This window comes from Thunnus thynnus, chromosome 13 (genome assembly GCF_963924715.1).
Source record: "Thunnus thynnus chromosome 13, fThuThy2.1, whole genome shotgun sequence".
Classification (NCBI taxonomy): domain Eukaryota; kingdom Metazoa; phylum Chordata; class Actinopteri; order Scombriformes; family Scombridae; genus Thunnus; species Thunnus thynnus.
The window spans coordinates 8,810,766-8,830,140 of record NC_089529.1 but is presented as its reverse complement, the minus strand read 5'-3'; the positions used below and the strand labels follow the sequence as shown (position 1 = coordinate 8,830,140).

The 19,375-nt window shown below is 39.0% G+C and overlaps 1 protein-coding gene across 1 annotated transcript in view; it reads right to left on the bottom strand.

The window, feature by feature from the left end:
- Window positions 1–19,129, bottom strand: part of LOC137195361 (roundabout homolog 2-like) — an 82,094-nt gene extending 62,965 nt beyond the window's left edge. Inside the window, exons 1-2 of the mRNA XM_067607637.1 lie at window positions 18,380–19,129; window positions 14,105–14,431 (exon numbers count right to left, since the gene is read on the bottom strand). Of these exons, the coding sequence (XP_067463738.1) occupies window positions 14,105–14,431; window positions 18,380–18,434 (382 nt within the window). The 5' untranslated portion in view covers window positions 18,435–19,129. The remainder of the gene's footprint in view (window positions 1–14,104; window positions 14,432–18,379) is intronic.
- Window positions 19,130–19,375: the final 246 nt, after the last annotated feature.

The following is a 19,375-nucleotide window of genomic DNA, read 5'->3' as shown; positions in this document are numbered from 1 at the left end:
CTGTGGGTTGAAGAAATAAAGGACAGTGAAAGACATGATGTGTTGAAGGGGATTAGTACAGACCTCTGATAGTATTCAAGGTATTGAGAAAAATATTAAGACAAAAATGGCAAGACTATGTAAGTGAATGAGAGATCAAAACAAGGTGTTTGGTGTAGAGGACAGGGAAGTAAAGGACAGGCAGGAAGTAAGGCATGCAGTGCAAGACGGTTATCAGCAGTCTGATTATCAGAAACCCCACTTGGTCCCCTGGTACACTGGCTCTATGTCTGCCTTCCAGTCCACCCCTCTGCCCTAGCAACACCAACAGTAACTATTTCTTGCTTTGCAAACACACACATGCTCAAATCTTATTTGCTGCCTTGTTGCAATTACACCCTGTACAACAGTGGAGAATGAATTGACACACACTGAGGCACAGCACTTTGAGGATTCGCTGGTATAAAAGGCAGTGACAGGCCACATAATGGTGCTCACTCTGTTTTATATAGAGCATTTATTTATGAAATACACAGGTAAAAAGCATGAGGAAACGGACGCTTGAGTGTGTAGGCTCGGGGGTTAGATAAAAGAAAGATACTACATTCAGTGGATTTCATGAATTAATCAAGCTTCCGGATATTCTCCCCTTTTTACTCACTGAGGTGTATACTGAGGAAGTCTGATGTCATCTTATTGCTGCCCTGGCCTTGGCACTCCCCACTTCTTGTGAATCAGGGGATACAATGGATAGAGTTGTTGATGATTCTTGGGCAAACTGATGTGATGGAGGTGAATGAATGGGCAAACGGAAGTCTGAAAAGTGACACTTAGCAGTTCTAACAGCGCTTTGGCCTAGATTGGGTGGGATGTTGGGTAGGCCACATGAATAATAAACCAACTACAGAGCCCCTCTGGCTGGCTAGTGATGTTCTTCACTCTCATCATCCCAGCCAGACTGGAGACCACTGAAGTGAGTGGATAAGGTTACTCAAATTAGTTGCATTAAACCACGAATAGACATATATTTTAACACAAGGACTATCTTCCAGTCCTCCTTTATATTCCACAGAAGAATGGAGATAATACATTTTATTAATACTGCTGCTTGTTAATTTGTCAAAGTCCCTGGGTGTTTTTTCATCAGTAAAAAATCTGCCTGAAGATACCCTCTTACCCATATGCCAAAACAAGTCTTTATGCAGAGATTGCACATTGATGAGAACTGCCCAGCAACAATTATGAACCATTATCATTTTGCTGAGAGACACACGACTTAGCTTTGTCACACTCAAATGCACACACCATCACACATGAGTAAAGGCACTCATGCCCACACAGATACTGTACATGTAGTGTGAGCACATGGGCATGCTAGGGGTCAGTTCAAATATCATTAATGTGATTTTAGGTTTTTTCTGACCACATTCCCCTCCGAACATCCTCATCTTGATATGCAACTTTATATTATGGTTACAAAACATGACTGGATGCAGCTTTCTGAAAACAGAAGGCTACACCGCAGCTGCAGCTTCCAGAGATGACAGCAGCAATAAGTTACAGCTGTATCTGTAATACTGTGAAGGCCTCATTCAAGGTCTGCTAATGGAGTAGCTTAAGCCAGCGCCAACTCATCTAAAAGGAGATGTATAGCCATATTTCAAATACAAATGTTGGAGCACGACTGCATTAAATGACAGCCAATAATGTATTGTATATGGCATCACAATATACTACCTTGAAAGGTAGTCAGCAGCGTGTAATGAATCAAAATGTGATCTGTCAAAATGGATTGTGTGATATGGTCTTTGCCAAATCCCAACCCAAACATGTGCACACAAAACAGAAAATGAATGTCTCTGTATGTATAGCAGTGGTGAATGCAACTTTGATTATCTGTTTATCAAGTATTCTTCTGACATAGAGGGTAAGGTATATTATTTAATTCACTGTGTTTTTAATGGATTCAGCATCACCATGCAGTCTTCTCTTGCACTAGTGCAACTAAAGCATTAAAACTCAAGGCTACTTTGACAGTAAACATTTTTTTTTCTCTCTCTCTGTATAAGAAGTAATGTCTGTCAGATAGGAATTGAATAGCTGGCAGCTGCACCCTTCCATGCTGTTTTGCTGGAGGATTTTCAATCTGTGGGCAGGGCACCTCAGGCAGACAGGAATATTTGGTTTATTCATAACAGGGATCCTCAGTCACAGGCTGTGACAGGTGCATGTGAGCAGCTTGACCCTTTTTGACCTTTACCAGAATTTTGCCAATGACTTCCTAAACACAATCACTGTTATACTAATGGATGGCACTGACTGCTGCTGCCATTAGACTGGACTTAACAGTGAATATATTAACCCAGGAACTAAAGATCGGATATAGAGTAATAGTTACTACAGTAATCACTTCTTAACTGCTAATATCACACATTTTAGTGTCTTCACTATCATCAGTTTAGCTTAATGTTAATGGACAAAAAAGACAGTTTAGTCCAGTTTTAGTCCTACCTTTTTGAATGATTTTGTCAAGTCAAGTACTCCATGGACTCTTTACAGTATCTTTGATTAGGTAACAATATACTGTAGTTGTAGATATGTCTTTTCTTTTGAAAGAATTCCAGCACTAGCCTAAACTTGATGATGCATTCATGAAACAGTAATGGAAAAAAAAAAAATTCAAATCAACAGAGCCAACATTGAGACAAAAACTATGATCATTTAATCATAGTTTTTGCTTCTAAAAACTATTTAGTTAGTTAGCTTTTGTCATGGAAAAATGCTCATTAAAAATATTTTTCATCATTTTTTTCTTTTTTTGACAAAATGAAAAATTGCTTCTTGATGGGGGAAGAGATGCATTGGTATTGACAGTAAAATAAAATACACACATTATCTGAAGAGGAGAAGTGGATTCAATTCGGACGATTACAGGGAAGTGTGAGAAGTGGTATTGCCAAATAAAGGCAATTTAAATTAAAGTCAAATTCAAATTACACTCACCAACCACTTCATTAGGAACACCTGTGCAATCTAATGCAATCCAATACAACAGTTCTGCTATAAATTCTACATTTACAAAGCTTATACATTTTCAGTTTTTGTTGACATTGTCAGAAAGGTGATAATGTTTATTATTGAGGTTGTAGTGGGAGGTAGTGGTGTACTAGAGTGTGTTATATTGAAAAATGTTCCTAATATTTTGCCCCCCTCATGTATGTTAATGGAGTGGACAAAGTATTAGGAACACCATTTAATATAATGCCCTCCAGTACACCACTACCATCCACTACAACCTCAATAATAAACATAAAGAAGAATTATCCCTTTCTGACAATGTCAACAAAAACTGAAAATGTATAAGCTTTGTAAATGTAGGATTTATGGCAGAGCTGTTGTATTGAATTGCATTAGATTGCACAGGTGTACCTAATGAGGTGGCTGGTAAGGGTAGAATCAAGTTGCCCATTGCCAAAGCATGACAACCCATTTTAATATATGTCAAATATCAGGAGAATGACATGACCACCTAAAAGCATTTACCAGGGTACACTAAACATCTGTTATGTTTCATTTGAAAACAGTCTAAATCAACTTTGGTAAACACAAAAATCTTGGAGTAAATTTATTAAAATGACACTAATTGACTATAACATGTAAAAATGTTGAAATTTATCTTAAATTAAACTTATCTTATTTATAATTTATGCAGAATTAGAAGGCTACACCAAGAAAGCCACATAGTATTCCAGTTAGTATGCTTCTTCACGCCAGGCATATGTTTCTTCCAACCAACTGTAAGAAAGTGCACCAGAGCTCTTAAAGGTGTTTGCATGGTCCAATTAACACCAGATGCTAGCCCTTAGCTAACTTACCGAACCTCATAATGCACAGACCTCCAAGGAGTGAGCATGGTCCAGTTAGCACCAGATGCTAGCCCCTTATCTCACAGTCTTTAGCCAAAAAAAATGTGCATAAATTAGTTCCACTTGCCTGCCCTGGCCACCTCTATATTTGCACTGTTATAAGCCTGAGACCAACTTAAACAGAGGAAATGAAACTCTGTATGAAACCAATTGATATTGTTTTCTTAATACCTAACCAAACCAAATAACAAATAATGGATGGATTGAAATATTATGTTTTATCAGCCACATTACAGGCATAATGGTACTATAGTAATCAACCCCTTGATTGGATAGCAATTATAGTAAGTATGCACAAAATGCAAGTAGTACATTAGGATACAACCACTCTAATAGGCCTCAGAACATAGATGGCAATCAATACATACATTACAGTAGGATTAAAGGTATTGTGAATACAACATGCTAACCTGTAAAAAAAATAAAATAATCACTGTAATTTCTTTGTCAAATCATGGAGCTTCAATCAATTTCAGTGATTACATCTTAAGTTTTTAACACTGGATGGCACATTTTTCTAATTAATTTCAATGGGTTTAAAGCATGTTTTGTGTGACTTTTGTTGTATTTACCCAACATATCTTGCAGTTTTTGACAAGGGCTCTAAATGCTCTGAGTTAGATAAACTTCTGCTCTGAGCAGACAAACACTCTAGGGCACTGTGGCTTTTTCTTGGCTATCCAATCATAAAAGCGGGTTGGCCATCCCAACTGCACTGTCAACAACAGAAATGGAGAAAAGGCTAGTAATTCTTATTACTGACCACCCAGTGCCACAGTATCTGATTTAACTGACAAAATTGCCACGACATAAACAACAAACATCAAGCTTGGAGGAACATTTGTGGGCACTTGAACTTCTGGGTAAATTTTTAGATTTGTGTTTCAGCCACTACTGTGTTTTTGATTGCCTTGACATAGCTGCTGTAAATACTTACTGTATGTCTACTGTGGCACACAAGTAATTGATAGCTGATTACATGCTGCCTAGCAACAACAACAAAAAAATGCCTCAGTGTGATTGAGATCAGAGGATCAGGGGGGGCATGTGCCTAACTTTTTCCAATACGATCACCGCCTACAGCCTACAGTATTATACTCTTATAGCGCAAGTATACATCTTAGTTGTGCCTGTGCCTCAAAGACAGCTTTTGCCACAAATCAAACAAGATACTCTTCATCTAAATACACATTCCCATTCATAGACAAACCTTCACATAAACCATACCAGATACCACTGATTAGATTATCTTAGATAAATCTTGGAAGAATGATACATCACACTATTCTTTGGGAACTATACAGTGTTTGCTCTATATCGTTCACAGTATCTCCATTACTCAGATTTTAGTGAAAGAGCAGAATGATATATTTCCACAGTGTGTTTTGTTTTCCAGAACACATTGACCAGACCAGGGGTCAGTAACCTTAGGCATGTGTGCCACCATTGGCTCATGGTAGCTTAACCAGTGGCACGCTAGTAATAAGTGTGCAAGAGAGGAACTTTTTTGGAAATGGTGGATTGCCCTCTCAGCTGCATGCCAAATACCCTCTATTGGTGGTTGCGTGGCCTGTTATTTACAGTCGTTTGATTGATTTTTTTTCCGTTCTGCATTCCACAAAGACCCAATCAGAGGCAGAGCATGGGTGCAGGGGTCTTTGCAGAATGCGGGTGGGAAAAGAATAATGCTGCTGGATTGGGCTCTGTAGACAATGGCAGGCTCGCTAGCTAAGAAAGCTAAAGTAAAGGTTTTGGCATTCCAGCCCTCGTGGACAGAAGAGTGGGGCTTTGTGTTTCAGAATGACCATGCTGAATGTACTTTATGTCTTGAGAATGTTGTTTGCCAAACGTTGAGTGTTAAATGCCATTTTGAGACCAAACACGCAAAAACTTTCAAGGACAGACAAGGCTGAATCCATGAAATGTTCCATGTCCAGGTATGGGAAGCAAGTAAACACCCAAAAAGTCTTTGCCACTGCTAAAAATCATGCCACTGAAGCAAGCTATCGCATTGCTCATTGCATTGCGAAGGTGGAAAGCCATTCACTGATGGCATGTATATCAAGGAGGCTTTCCTCTGTAGCTCAGAGGTTTTGTTTGATGGCTTACCAGACAAAGAGACAATAAAATCAAAATTTAAAGACATTCCCATGTCAACCAGAGGTGTTGAACGATGCATTGAAGAAATGGTAGAAAACAGACAACTGGTTTGAAAGAAGCCATGGTATTTAGCGTAGATATGAATGACCTACAATGTTTGGCAGTCATGGTAAGATACTGTGATTTGACTGTGAGGGAAGAGCTCTGCTGCTTAAAACCAATGCCTGAAACAACAAAATGTGAGGGCATAGCCAAAGTTTTTATTGAGTATTTTGAGGAGTGAGGGATTGACATTAACAAGATTTTTGCTGTGACAACAGATGATGCCCCCGTCATAGTCGGGAAACAGAGGGGAGCAGTCACATTAATTGAGGAACAAGTTGGTCATCCCCTTACGAAACTCCACTGCATAATCCACCAAGAAAACCTCTGTGCAAAGATGTCAAATTCAGATCTTAATGAGGTCATGGCTACAGTGGTGAAGGTTGTTAATTTCATAGTAAAGCAATCCGTTCTGACAAACTAACAGTTCCTGCTTGAGGAAATGGACTACTCACACAAAGATATCCCACCCCACTCAGTGGTTAGGTGGCTAAGCTGCGGAAAGGTTTTGGAGCGGTTTCTTGGCTGCTTTAATGTCATAAAGACCTTCATGGCTGAAGAATGCCAAAACTATCCAGAACTCGAGGACGAGAAGTGGGTATGAAACTTACGTTTCTCACAGATATAACTGGATACCTCAACAATTTTTTCAAGTGAAGTTGCTACCTTTTATTACCGTTACTTTCCACTACTTCAGACACTTAAGGGAGCTGTCCATGCAGCACAGAAAATATATCAGTGGGCTTGAGTCCGAGTTCACAACGCGATTTGGGGAATTTCAGAAGTATGGACCTGTGTTCTCTCTTTTGGATCAAACCTGATAGCTTTGATAGAAATGAACTGGATTTATTTCTGATAGACTGGCTGGACACACAGAACATGGTAATGCAGCTGATTGACCGGAAGAGTTGAACACTGTGGGTGACAAAGTTTGCAGAGCTACTGAAACAGCTGGAATCCGCAGCAGGGCATGATCACGGAACTTGCATCTTCACCTGCTGGATATCCCTACTGAAGAAGTTTAGCTTTCTCAGGAACATTGCTTTGGCTTTGCTGTCTTTGGATCAACATATCTTTGTTATATCTATTCTCACACATGAAGAGCGTGCTCACACCCTCCCGCAGTCATTTGACAATTGACCATTCCAAAGCTTGTGTGCAACTTAAAGTGACTCAGTACAACCCCTAGATAATGGAGCTCAGCAAAGGAAAGCAGGGCCAGGGATCACATTGACTGGTAGGCATATGTTTATTTGTAGCACACATGGCTTTGCATAATGGAGCTCTTTGTCCTGGTCTCTTTTTTCATCTCAGATGTGGGTGTTTTCATAAGGATGGCAGCATTCTTGTATAGTGCTCATAGTTATGTTTGTTCCACTTAATTCTCCCTTTTTGACTTTTGCAGCCATTGTAACTCTTTGTAAATGAGGGAATGTAATTGAAAGCAGTATGCTGAAATGGGAACTGTGCATATAATTTGTAACCACGGGGGGTAAAAAAACATTACAACTATTTGTTAAGTTTATAACTGATGAACGTGATTGGTGGAAGGTGGGTAGGGTTAATGATTTCAACTCAGCTGTGGCTGTTTTCATAAAGATGGCAGCATTCTCATGCTCATATATAATTACAATGTCCTGATTATGGGAGAAAAATGTTTATCAAAGATGTTGCTATGCACATTGCCTATATTGGTGGAATAAAATTACAGATCTGTTGGAGATTTAAATTTCAATAGGGTGTCATAATTAAGCTCACTGTTAACTCTAATGTTGATGTGGCACACTGATTAACAAGAAAATTTAAAAATGGCACTTCATATCAAAAAGGTGGACCAGACCAACAGTGATGTAACAATTACATGTCAAACAAGTTGTGACTGATTTTTCTTGCGAGGAACTCACAGCAGACAACTAGTAATGATAATGAAAAAGATATTGAGACCACAAACATATCCTCAACACCTCAACAGCTGAGCGAGATCAGTTCACAATACTCAGTACTTCATACCAGCGCAACAAGAGCAAAGCAGGGGAAGGCAAACAAGGGATAAGCACACAAGGGGGCTGTCGGACTGGCAACAGATGGTGCAATGTGACCAACCTATCTACTCACAGAAAACACTGACAATCTGCCTGGGAACACAGAGGGCTGGCAGGGACTAAACTTTGGATGTTGTCAATGCGTAAGAGTGAAATGCATGATTAATGGCAACTTGCCACATTCCAAAACACTAGAGAATGAGTCCCAATAGAAGCCATACTGAACCTTAAATGGTGTAATACAGTTCCAGAATTCCACTACCAGCGCTAACAAGGTGCTTAATAATATCTGACCAGAACCTCTCTACTTTTTGGTATCACAACAGAAACCCTAACCAGAACAGTGGCCTGGATCTAATGAATACTTGAACAAACAGAAGTACTTGCTAATCCACTACCCACATGTTGTATGTTATATGTATGCACAAATATGGAGGTGGGTATAAATGACTTTTTCCCTGTGATGCACTTTGTGAGAGAACACTATTTCATGCTTGGAGAAAGCGTGGCGTTGAATCTCAAATTATGCCAATTAGGCTAATGTTGTTTACTGCTTAGTCTCCAGTGCTGAATGGCTCAAAGGAATGCCCACCACTGAAGAGAACACAGTGACAAAGAAGCAGAGCAAGAGCCAAAGGATGATTTCTCAACAGCACAGAGACACAATACAAGTAGAAGTCAAATTTAAAATAATTTTCTGACAGTCTTTATGGCCTAAATTGAATAATGTTGATAATATAACTCTTATTTAATGTGTCACTTCTTCACATGTGTATTTGGTGTGTTTCAATATTGCCGAGTTTTTATTTTGGTACACAAAATACATACAGTACCAGTCAAAAGTTTGGACACACTTTCTCATTCAAGTGAATTGGAAGGTGTGTCCAAACTTTTGACTGGTACTGTATGTCTTGGCTTAACAGTTAATGAGATCCCCTAAAGTAATTTTTAAAGACCAGATAAGCGTGGAACAGATGAAGCAATGGCATTTCCATCCCTTTAAGCACAGGTTATTTCTAAGTGCTCAGATTTTCACACATTCTGAAAGATATGGAATGCTCATAGGTGTTGATTTGGGTGTTTCCCTACTGTCTTTCTAGGGTTGGGTCCCAATCATTCAGTCATAAAAGCGATTTGCGAGTACTGCTTACCAGAGATCTTAAATGGTGGCAATAAATTTGCAAGTCCTACAGGGGTCTCACATGCTCATGTATGGGTCGTAATTATGCAGTTTGTTTTGATTAGTGAAATGTGTGAGTGTGAAGAAATTATCTCATGTTGGCAGTTGCAGCTTGCATGTAGCAAATTTGGTAAAACAGATGTTGGTACATATGTCAAAATACCTGGATTTGCTAATTTCCACTGCTAACTAATCTTTTCTAATGTTTGGGGGGTTTATTTGGACAGCTTCTAGATGCTTGTCTCTGAAATGGCTGCTGTCAACCATAACACCTACATCTGCCTAGTGTATGCTGGGGTAGGCTCCAACTGATAATTGTGCTACTTCCCTTTTCCATGGCAAGAATGACAGCTTTGACAACAAAATTTGTGACAGTTCTCAGGTTAAGTGTTTTTTATTACATGCTCCTTTTTTGTAGATCTGGGCTCAGAATTCACAAGTGCAGACCTAACTACACTCCAAAGTATTAATCACAAGCATACTCATTCTACTAAAATTTCAAATAAATTTACAGTGTGTTTAACCTCTCATTAAAATAATTACTACAGTAAACTAACAAACACAATCCAGAAACTAGATTTATCTAGCATTGTGGCTGCTTTCTCCATGGCTTGTGACAGAGAGGATATAATTGATGATTGTCTAGTTGAGTGACTATACTTCTAATTCACTTAGCACAGTCAAGCAGAGGGGGACTCATCTTGTTCTTGAGTTTTGTACTAATGAACACCCTTGCATCCGCTACCCCTCCACCCACACCTCCCCTCAACACATCGCTGTTTATGTCTTTCTGTCCCTTCTTAATAGTTTGAGGGAGCTGTTCTAATTCCATCAACAGCCACTCACTATAATGATTAGTGCCAGTCCACTGGTGGCCTGGAGGTCGATCAGTTGTTTGTTGACGTTGCTCTGAAGTAGTGCTCAGCTGCAGTGTCTGACTAAACAGACGGAAGATGCGAAAAGCTGGCTCGGCGGTTGGCCGAGTGTGATTGTATACACTGACAGCAGGTGATTGTAGATTATTAAAATTACATACTTGGATGTGAGAAACAAGTGACATGCTGCAACAGTACAAGACACACAATGAGTCTTGTTTATCAAGCATAAAATACAAGACCTTCTAATAATAAACAGACATGGCCTCATTTCTCGACGAAATGGCTGATGTTATCATATGTGTCAAATACGCACCCAACAAGACTGCTCAGGAAATAGAATTTCAACAAGGGGGGAAATACTACACATTTGTGCCCATGGTCTATCTGCTGACATACAGTACATACTCCCCATACTGGCCTAGGATCAAATTTAACAGAACTCTCTCCAGTGCCTTCCTTCTAGCTTTCTCATTTCCAATCTGACAAAAAAACATGGTTTAGAATCAATACGTAGAGTAAAGAAAACACTACATGTAAACCACTTCCGCTGTGTGTCCACCATTCTGGAAAGTATCTATAGATACATGATACAAAATTGAGCAAAAAGACAAAATAACCATGCAGATGCAAACAAAAATGTGTTAATACTGTCTTAATGAACATTGCGATTGTACTGAAATGAGCCTGAAGTGAGATGATTAGGCACAAGAACACATGTAGGAGAGAACCTTAAAAAAAAGGCAAAAACCACTTTGGGTGTATTTTGCTTGTTTTTTGGTGTATTCTGCTTTTTTGCAATCTTACCCACAGTCAGATGGGAAAATCAATACCAACACAAGACATACAATATGAATTTGTTAGGTTACTGTCTATTGATGATTTGTCATGAGCTCTACCACACACTTTGTCTGGAAAAACAACTGTGTGGAAATAAGTTTTGTTATGTGTGTGTGGCTTGGTTAATTTATAAGACAAACAAATGTTAAAAGGTACATTATTTGCTTTTGCCAGGCTGCCAGCTGTAGATTTATCTGGCATATCTACATAATTTACATATTTTAAGCTTTGCTACCATCTGAAACAGCTGAAGTGTTTTGCATCACACAGAATGAATAATGTCCCTTCAAATTTCAGTCAGACTAAAGCTCATAAAATGCATGACGAACCACCAACCAAAAAGCTTGTACAGCACAAATGTACCCAAGGGAGCAGCACCCCTCTAGTTAGCTACATTTTCTAAGCCACTGGTTGAGATACATTGCTAGGGCCCATTAGAAAATTTGTGTGCGGACTCCTAAGGAAACAGAGCATTTTGAGCTAGGCTCACTGTCAAAGCATCCCCACAGCACTTTCATCTACCAGCTTGCTCCCACCCGCAGCATTGCATGACAACTTTGGCTGCAGCAATACTGGCAAGATCCTGCAGACCCTGAAGGAGTCATGCAATTATGCATCCCTGTAGCCATGATATTCGGAATTAAATAAAGAAGACTAGAGGCTGCCTTGGTTGTACTGTCTTTATGTAAGAGAACCTCCAGAAAAAACAAACTGTTGACACAAGAGGAGACAATGCGTGAGCAAGATATTCGGCTATAGCTTCTAGTGAACATCACAAATAGGTAAGAAAAGAAGAAAAAAACTTAAATTTGAAGCAAATGAATTGCAGAGGCTACACCTTCATAATGTTACCATTTGACTTTAAAAGAAACTTGACAATCAGGCAGTTAAAAATTCCACAGAGTTTCAGCAAGTACTTGAAATTCAATGTACTTCGGAACTGGGAGTACTTAGATCCTGTAGGTGGTCTGCAGGGTTGTACAGCTGCCGAGGAATACAGATACTTATTGGCGTACCAGGTGCACTCTACTGTGCAAACACTGATCCCACAGGATATTCCAAAATGAGATGATACTGCCCCCATACATATAGAAAATAAATACAAATTCATTAACAGATCTAAATAAGGCTTCAAGAATGATCATTCAAGACTCATATAACAGCATTTGGAGGACCATTAAAACTAGTCTGGAGCACAAATGAATATTCAATATGTATGTTCTGATGCTTACATTAAGGTCCGGTGTGTTGACATTTGTGTATTGACAAAATATTGTGTTTGTTATTTTACCCTCCATATGTGTTGCTGATACATAAATAGTCTACCTCTCTTCCAACAATAGAAAAAAATATTGTCAATAATTGCAGCTCCTACCAACAATGAATGTGACAATTAACTCTGAAAATGAATTCAGAATGCCTGTTTGTGCCGCAAAATAAGGAGAGCCAGAAAATCCCCACAAAATCACTCTGACACAGTCATTGTGTTCATAAAGTCGGCCTCTATTCAGTCAAGGGAATCAGTGGAGCAGCTATAATATTTGTCTCTTGACACTATTACAACAGTTTGGGTCTCTGGTTTCTTTATGAGAAAGAATTATTCACTGTCTACAAGCACATCTGTACTGTTCAAGATGTGCAAAATAAATGTGATGTAAGGTACAATGTATAATATGGTTATCAACTAGAATATCAAACACCACAATGTTTGAATTTTATATGTAAACATCATTTGCGTTGAACACATCAATGTTGTATCCTTTACCATACACAACCACACACATACATTCAGGTTTATGAGCATATTTGTGTTTCCTTTCAAATATCCAGCATCTTCTTAAGCATCAGTATTTCCAGGACAGTTCAGCACTATATTGATTTGACAGAAAGGAGAGGAAACAGCACAAGCAAAAGAAGACAATAGAAATACAAGTGTCTAATGTGGAGAAGGCAATGAGACAAAGAGAGAATGTGGTGCACAAAAGACACAAAAATCTCAGATAATGTCTCGACTGAGTCCCTATTAGGTTCAGGGCTCTTATCTCAGTTTTTCCTTTTTTTCCCTTCCTATTCTATGATTATCCCACAAAACCAAAAACAGATCCAGAGTGGTTGAAAAAGCAGCACAAGTCACAACAGCACCATTAAGACCATATAATTCTGATGGGGAGAGTTCCTTCCAAGTCTTATCAAACAAACAAAGTCATTAGGTGCAACATTTTCTAAATTCACCTATTATATTATTCAAAACAATGCTGCTTTTGCATTAATGGGCACATATAATTTGGCAGGTAAATGCTTTGTAAATTTAAATCAAATTGCAATATGCTGTTTGCCTGGAATTCCCAATTTCCAGCTTTTGTACTACATCTCTGTGAGAGTAAGAAACGGAGAGCAGGGGAGACAGTGTGGGTGTTTATGTGTGCATGCATGTATATCTGTGTGTGCGTCCGAGCGTGTGTGCATCTTGTTCATGGCAAGAAATCAGCTCAGTTTAGCACATAATGGAAATGTGAATAGCCCAGAGCGTCTCTCTCCCACACAGGGAGAAAAACTGGCTGGGAGCAGGCTGCATCTTTCCAAATCCAAACAGTGAAGGGGAGTTAGCTAGGTTAAAATCCTGCCCCATTTCTCTGCCTCCCTGGAGCGTTTCACAGCTCTGCCCATACATTACTCAAACAGGTCATCCAAACAGGTCTCACTAGCAGTCTGAAAACATATTCACACAAATATGCGCACACATGCTATGCACATGGCTAAGCACACACACTTGTAGGTTCAGTGAATAGGTGACGTTGCTCATATTATGACAGATGACATCTTATATATGGATCCCTTAGCACGATAACCCCAAAATGTTATGCTTAATTTAATAAACTCTTTTTCAGATGCAATTTTAACACATTTTCATATTTTCCTCCATAAAAGGTTACCAAAATCAGTACATCATATTACTGTAACATACTACCACTTGAATTTTTTCATTCTTCTTCTGTCATGCAGCACTGACCAGGGCATTACCTGTGTGCCCAGAGGGACACGATGAAAAGTCAGACTTACGTGCTACTTCTAGAGATGCGTTTCGGCTTACGGCCTCTCCAAGATAGTTTCTGGCTACGCACACATAGCTGCCATCGTCAGGCTTGCTCCGTCGTCCATGGACGATGCGTAGGAAGAAGAGGGACCCGCTGGGCAGCAGCATACGGTGTGAACGAGGGTTGTCGCGGTTTGTTTCAACTCGCTCCCCATCTTTGTACCATTCCACTGTGGGGGTTGGACGGCCCTCTGCCTTACAGTTGAGAGTGGCTGGTTCCCCCTTGGACACAATGAGGTCAGAAGGGTGCTCCACAATGCGGGGAGGAAAGTCTTCCTGGCGAAGACGAGACCCTAGAGGGAAACAGGAGTGTAAAATATTATGTTAAAGTGATAGCTGTAATATATACATGCTCATAATGAATGCATTTTAAGTTTTGACACAGAAACAACAGCAGTATGTTTGAGATAAACACAGTTAACTATTTAGTTAAAATGAGCAGCAACAGCAACTATGGCCAACAGAAACATGAACTACAAAAACCTAGAAAAAATTCTCACAGTGCAAAAACAGCAAGGCAATTCTCACTATGAATGTGTTGCAGAAATATTGTGTTGTATCTATTAAAATAAGGAAAACCTGAATAAATGGGCTTGAATAAACAATAGATGTACATAGATTTGTACATGTTATTGGCAGAATATAACCAAGTATAATTTAGTTACAGTCCTTGATAGGAAAGTTGATTAGACTCATGTTTTTACTGGCTGCACTACACGCCATGTTAATACACTCAGGCTTTAATATTTACTTTCCCAGGCAGGAGCTGAGGAGTCATTACATCTCATTAGTTTTTTCATTAACAGTTTCCATCAAACACTGACATCATCAAACATGTTGTCTCAGTGGATGTAGAACAGTGACTGCTACACTGGATTTTTCACTTTGTACTGTAATATTGCGGATATGCAAAGTACACAATTCAAGGACCTCTCATTTCTCCTTACAGGCTATATTTCCACATTAACATGCATAATATTTATATTTTAACCTGAGTATTTGATAGTCAATCCTCAGCAAAGGTCATGCAAATGTCTAATCTGGATTGACTTGATAAGAATAATGTCTTAATTTAGTGTAACCGCAACCCAGTTAACAACCCTTATTCTGCTCATTCTTTCCATTTATTTGGCTATGTGAACACCTTAGCTCAATTTAATACCGTTGCTTAAATTCTACCGCTAAATGTCACAGAGGAATGACCCAAATGTAGTGGCACTGTGTTTGTTTACAGACATGACAGCATCACAACTCTCATCTGTTTCATGGTGTATGGACACATTATAATATCAGTGTTAAAAGGTTTTCCTTTGCTGTTGTGTGCATGAAAAGAGTGTGATGTCGAAGTCACTAAAACAGACCTTTTGGACTGTCAAGAGGCAAGAAAATAAATAAGATATAAATAAATGAAAATGATGTTACACGGTCTCTAGTCTTTTTGCTTTTGATAGTGACAAATCATACAAATCGCAAAAGCAACCATGATGATTGGCTACTACACGGCAACAGAAATAAAACAGCAAATGTGAGTAAAATTTATGTGACAGTCTATAATGTTAAGAGGTTTGTTGACAAAAAGCATTCCATTAGCTGGCGCCAGCACACCAAACCATGGTGATACATTATGTTTTTAACATGCTTTTAAAACCCTATACATATGTCTCTTGGGTAAATAACATTTGTGTGGATCCACAATGACGCACAAACACTCACAAACACACAGTTTGTGGAATTCTGACTTCTTCTAATTGGTTGTCCCATTACTCAGTCTCCTCTGTGGCTAATGTAGAGTTTGAGATTTGTGTTGTCAGACAACAGAATTTAAATGAGATGATTTAAGTTGTGGGTGGCACATTGGCTCAGTGGTTGGTACAGTCATCTAATAGCAAAAAGGTCCTGCAGGGTCCTGTCAATCTGTTGCCCTGTGATGGACTGGAAACCCGTTCAGTGGGTTTGCCTGTTTTCTGCTCAATGCATGCTCCAGCACCCCATGACCCTGAATATGAATAAGTGGGGATAGAAAATGAATGGATGGATGGATGGATAGATATCTGGGATTTTTTTATGTAACACTTTAAATTAAATGTTGGTATTTTAACTGCTGAATACTCATGCATTGAGAACTGTTCAGCTTATAAATTATATGGTAATTTGGCTAGGGTCTTAAAATGCAGATTATTAATAAAGACACATGAAGAATATTTCACTGATCAAAAATGTGTATTATCTTTTAGTCTAGGACTGTCTCAAGCTGTTATGCATCAAAATTTGTGTACACTGTGGTATGTTTTTTCCACCACTAAGCCTGTTTATAGGGATCTATCCATGGTGCTGAAACAGAAACTCAAGGTCCTGCAGAACAAAAAAAAAACAAACAAAAAAAAACTTGTCAGGAACATGTTGGCTTATAAAAAGAGATCACCCTGAAAGGAGTCACTTTGAGGTTAAAACTGCATACCAGCAGTTCAGAGGAGCTCTGTTTGGGCTTATAACCAAAAGTCTAATTTGATTGTAAGGCTAAAGGCAACAATCCTCCAGGTTCTTTGTGTTATTTGAAAATCAAGTTTGAAATGTCATAACCCCAAAGTCAATACAACTGACAACAACAACAATTTTTAAATTAGTGAGACAAATAAAACACTGGCAATCTTGACAAACAGACAAGATGGCCACACCATCAATGTAATATAATTGTACACCAACTGTAAAGGCTCAAAATTATTCTCCCTAATAGATCACAGATTATTTACAATATTGCAATAGGCATAGTCAGCCAGGCACTATTAGTTGGGATGCATTGTACCTCTTTCAAACAGATGTTACACAAACTTTGACTCCTAAAAGGCTGAAACATACACTTAATTACCAGATTATTGCATAAGAATCTGACACAAGTTAATTCAACAGCATTGCACTTAATCATATTTTAGAGATGCTATGAATGTTTTATTGACATTGTGTCAGAGATGCTTTGATTCAACCCTTGTGTATGTAAACGGGGGGTGGACAAAACATTAAAAACACATTTCAGTATAATGCAGTCCAATACAACACCACCACTACACACTACAGCCCCCAAATGACCTTAGAGTTCAATCAACGCCTATCTGACATAATGTCGAAGCTTCACAAAGTTAGGATTAATTGCAGAGCATTGCATTACATTGATTTGCTTCAGACTACACATAAGTACAGTACCAAACATTCCCCTCTCAAGCAAAAAAACAACACAAAACAAACAAACAAGAAAAATACTGGCAACATGGTGGAATCATCCAACATCCACACCCACTTTACTGAAGGTGCTATCACACATGTAATACATTTACTACACTGATACACATGTATGTTCTATATGCTACAAGGCATAAAGTCCTACAAAATATTTCATGATAATGGCAACACTTCCTGTCAAGAAAGATAGATATATCTCTTAGGCTTTAGCTGCATTTGTACACATGCATAGTAAGTCCATATACGTACGAGTAACCTGTAGACACAGTCAGGGCTGAATTTCCAGACTATATGAGTAAGCATCTTCTTCATGGTATATTAGATATTTCAGCTACAGGACATAACCTCGGTCATCTGCCTGAGCAACCTGAGCATAGGTCACACAGAATATGACCAGAGATATAGACTTATTGTGAGCACAGTCTGAAATATTACAGTTTTGTAACACTTATTAGGGAGTTTATACAAGAAAGAGATCTAGATAAGTGAAATTGATTTAAAAAATAATTAACCAAGGCACATTTCCTTAAGAATACCAAAAAAAAGTTTAGTGTGGCTACCTGAACTCAATTTTTGCCGGCACACATTTCCAACCATAATACTTGTGGAAATAACGGCAATTTAAAAGCTGTCAAAGCTTGTATTCAAGTAACAGATGTGTTCAATTTAGGGCAGCCCTTATGAATAAATGAGCAACTTTCATTTCCCTAAGCCACTGAATAGTTGGCCCGGCCCAATTTTACATGAAGACTAAATTAACCAACCGTGCTATGGTGCACTGGCATGGTGCATTTGCGATTTTAAACATGTAAATACTCACGAATTTAAGAGAAGCAACAAATTCACTGTAAATCGTGTGAGATGCCATACTCGGTATCTTATTGATGCACTTAAGAGGGCAAAACCATGGGTAAAATACGCTCCAGGTCACAGCCCAGTGTGCTTTTCTAAAGCTTGATGTGGGACAAGACATCACTTCAACCTCAACGTTGTATTCATGAACTTACCGTCGGTTTGGGTGTACAGAAGTCCACAGAGAAATAAATACTGTAGAGGACCCATTCTGGCATATTGGCCCCGTAAGCTATCGGCGCATGAATTCCTCTTCAAGCGAAAAAAAACAATCAATGAATCAATCAATCCTGTCTTCACTTGCGTCACTTTGTGACAATTTACTGTTTCAAGTTAGTGAACTAAAACAACCGAAACAGGTATTTCAGTCGCTGAACCAAATCATTCTCATTCACATGTCCATTCTTCCTCTCCAAGAGCGCACCAGTAAGCAGTGGTCTGTCGACTCGCCGATCACGTTGAAATTTCTGCAATCACCAATTGCAAACATCACCGACGCCCAAAGACACTCCAGTTACTGACGGCTTCCCCGTCCGACCGCATTCTTCTGACACTTTTACCGGGTCCGACCGCAGGGAAACGCATCCATCCTCCTGCGGGACAAGTTGAGGGATGAAAGGTGGAGACGGGATTCAGTCAGAGGTGAGTAGCTGCACGGTGCAGCACAGCACAGCCCCTCCTCTCCACTCCGCTGCCCTGGGAGAAACTAACACATAGGCCTACAATAAGTCTGATAGCAACATTTAGTCTTCAGTCTTTCCGAGAGACACTTCAGTTCGTGAAGAATTGGATGCTGATGATGATGCTAATTAGTGTTTCTTTTCCTCTTTTCCTGGGGACCATTTAACACACCCAGCTGATGAATTTACTAGACAGTGTTTGTAACATGATCAATATGAACTTAAATCAAAGTAAACTGCACTGGACATTTTGTGTTTTCTTTCAGTCTTTCCTGCACAGTTTAGATGTATTAACACTACTTACCGTAGATTTTTGAAACAAATAAATGGGTTGCTGTGAATATAATATGCAGTATTTAATTATTGCATGATTGTTTTTATTTGCATTAAATGTTACTTTCTTATACAGGACTGTTTCTTCTCATCTTTTCCAAAAACCTCATTAACATGCAACATCCGGGTACAATCCTG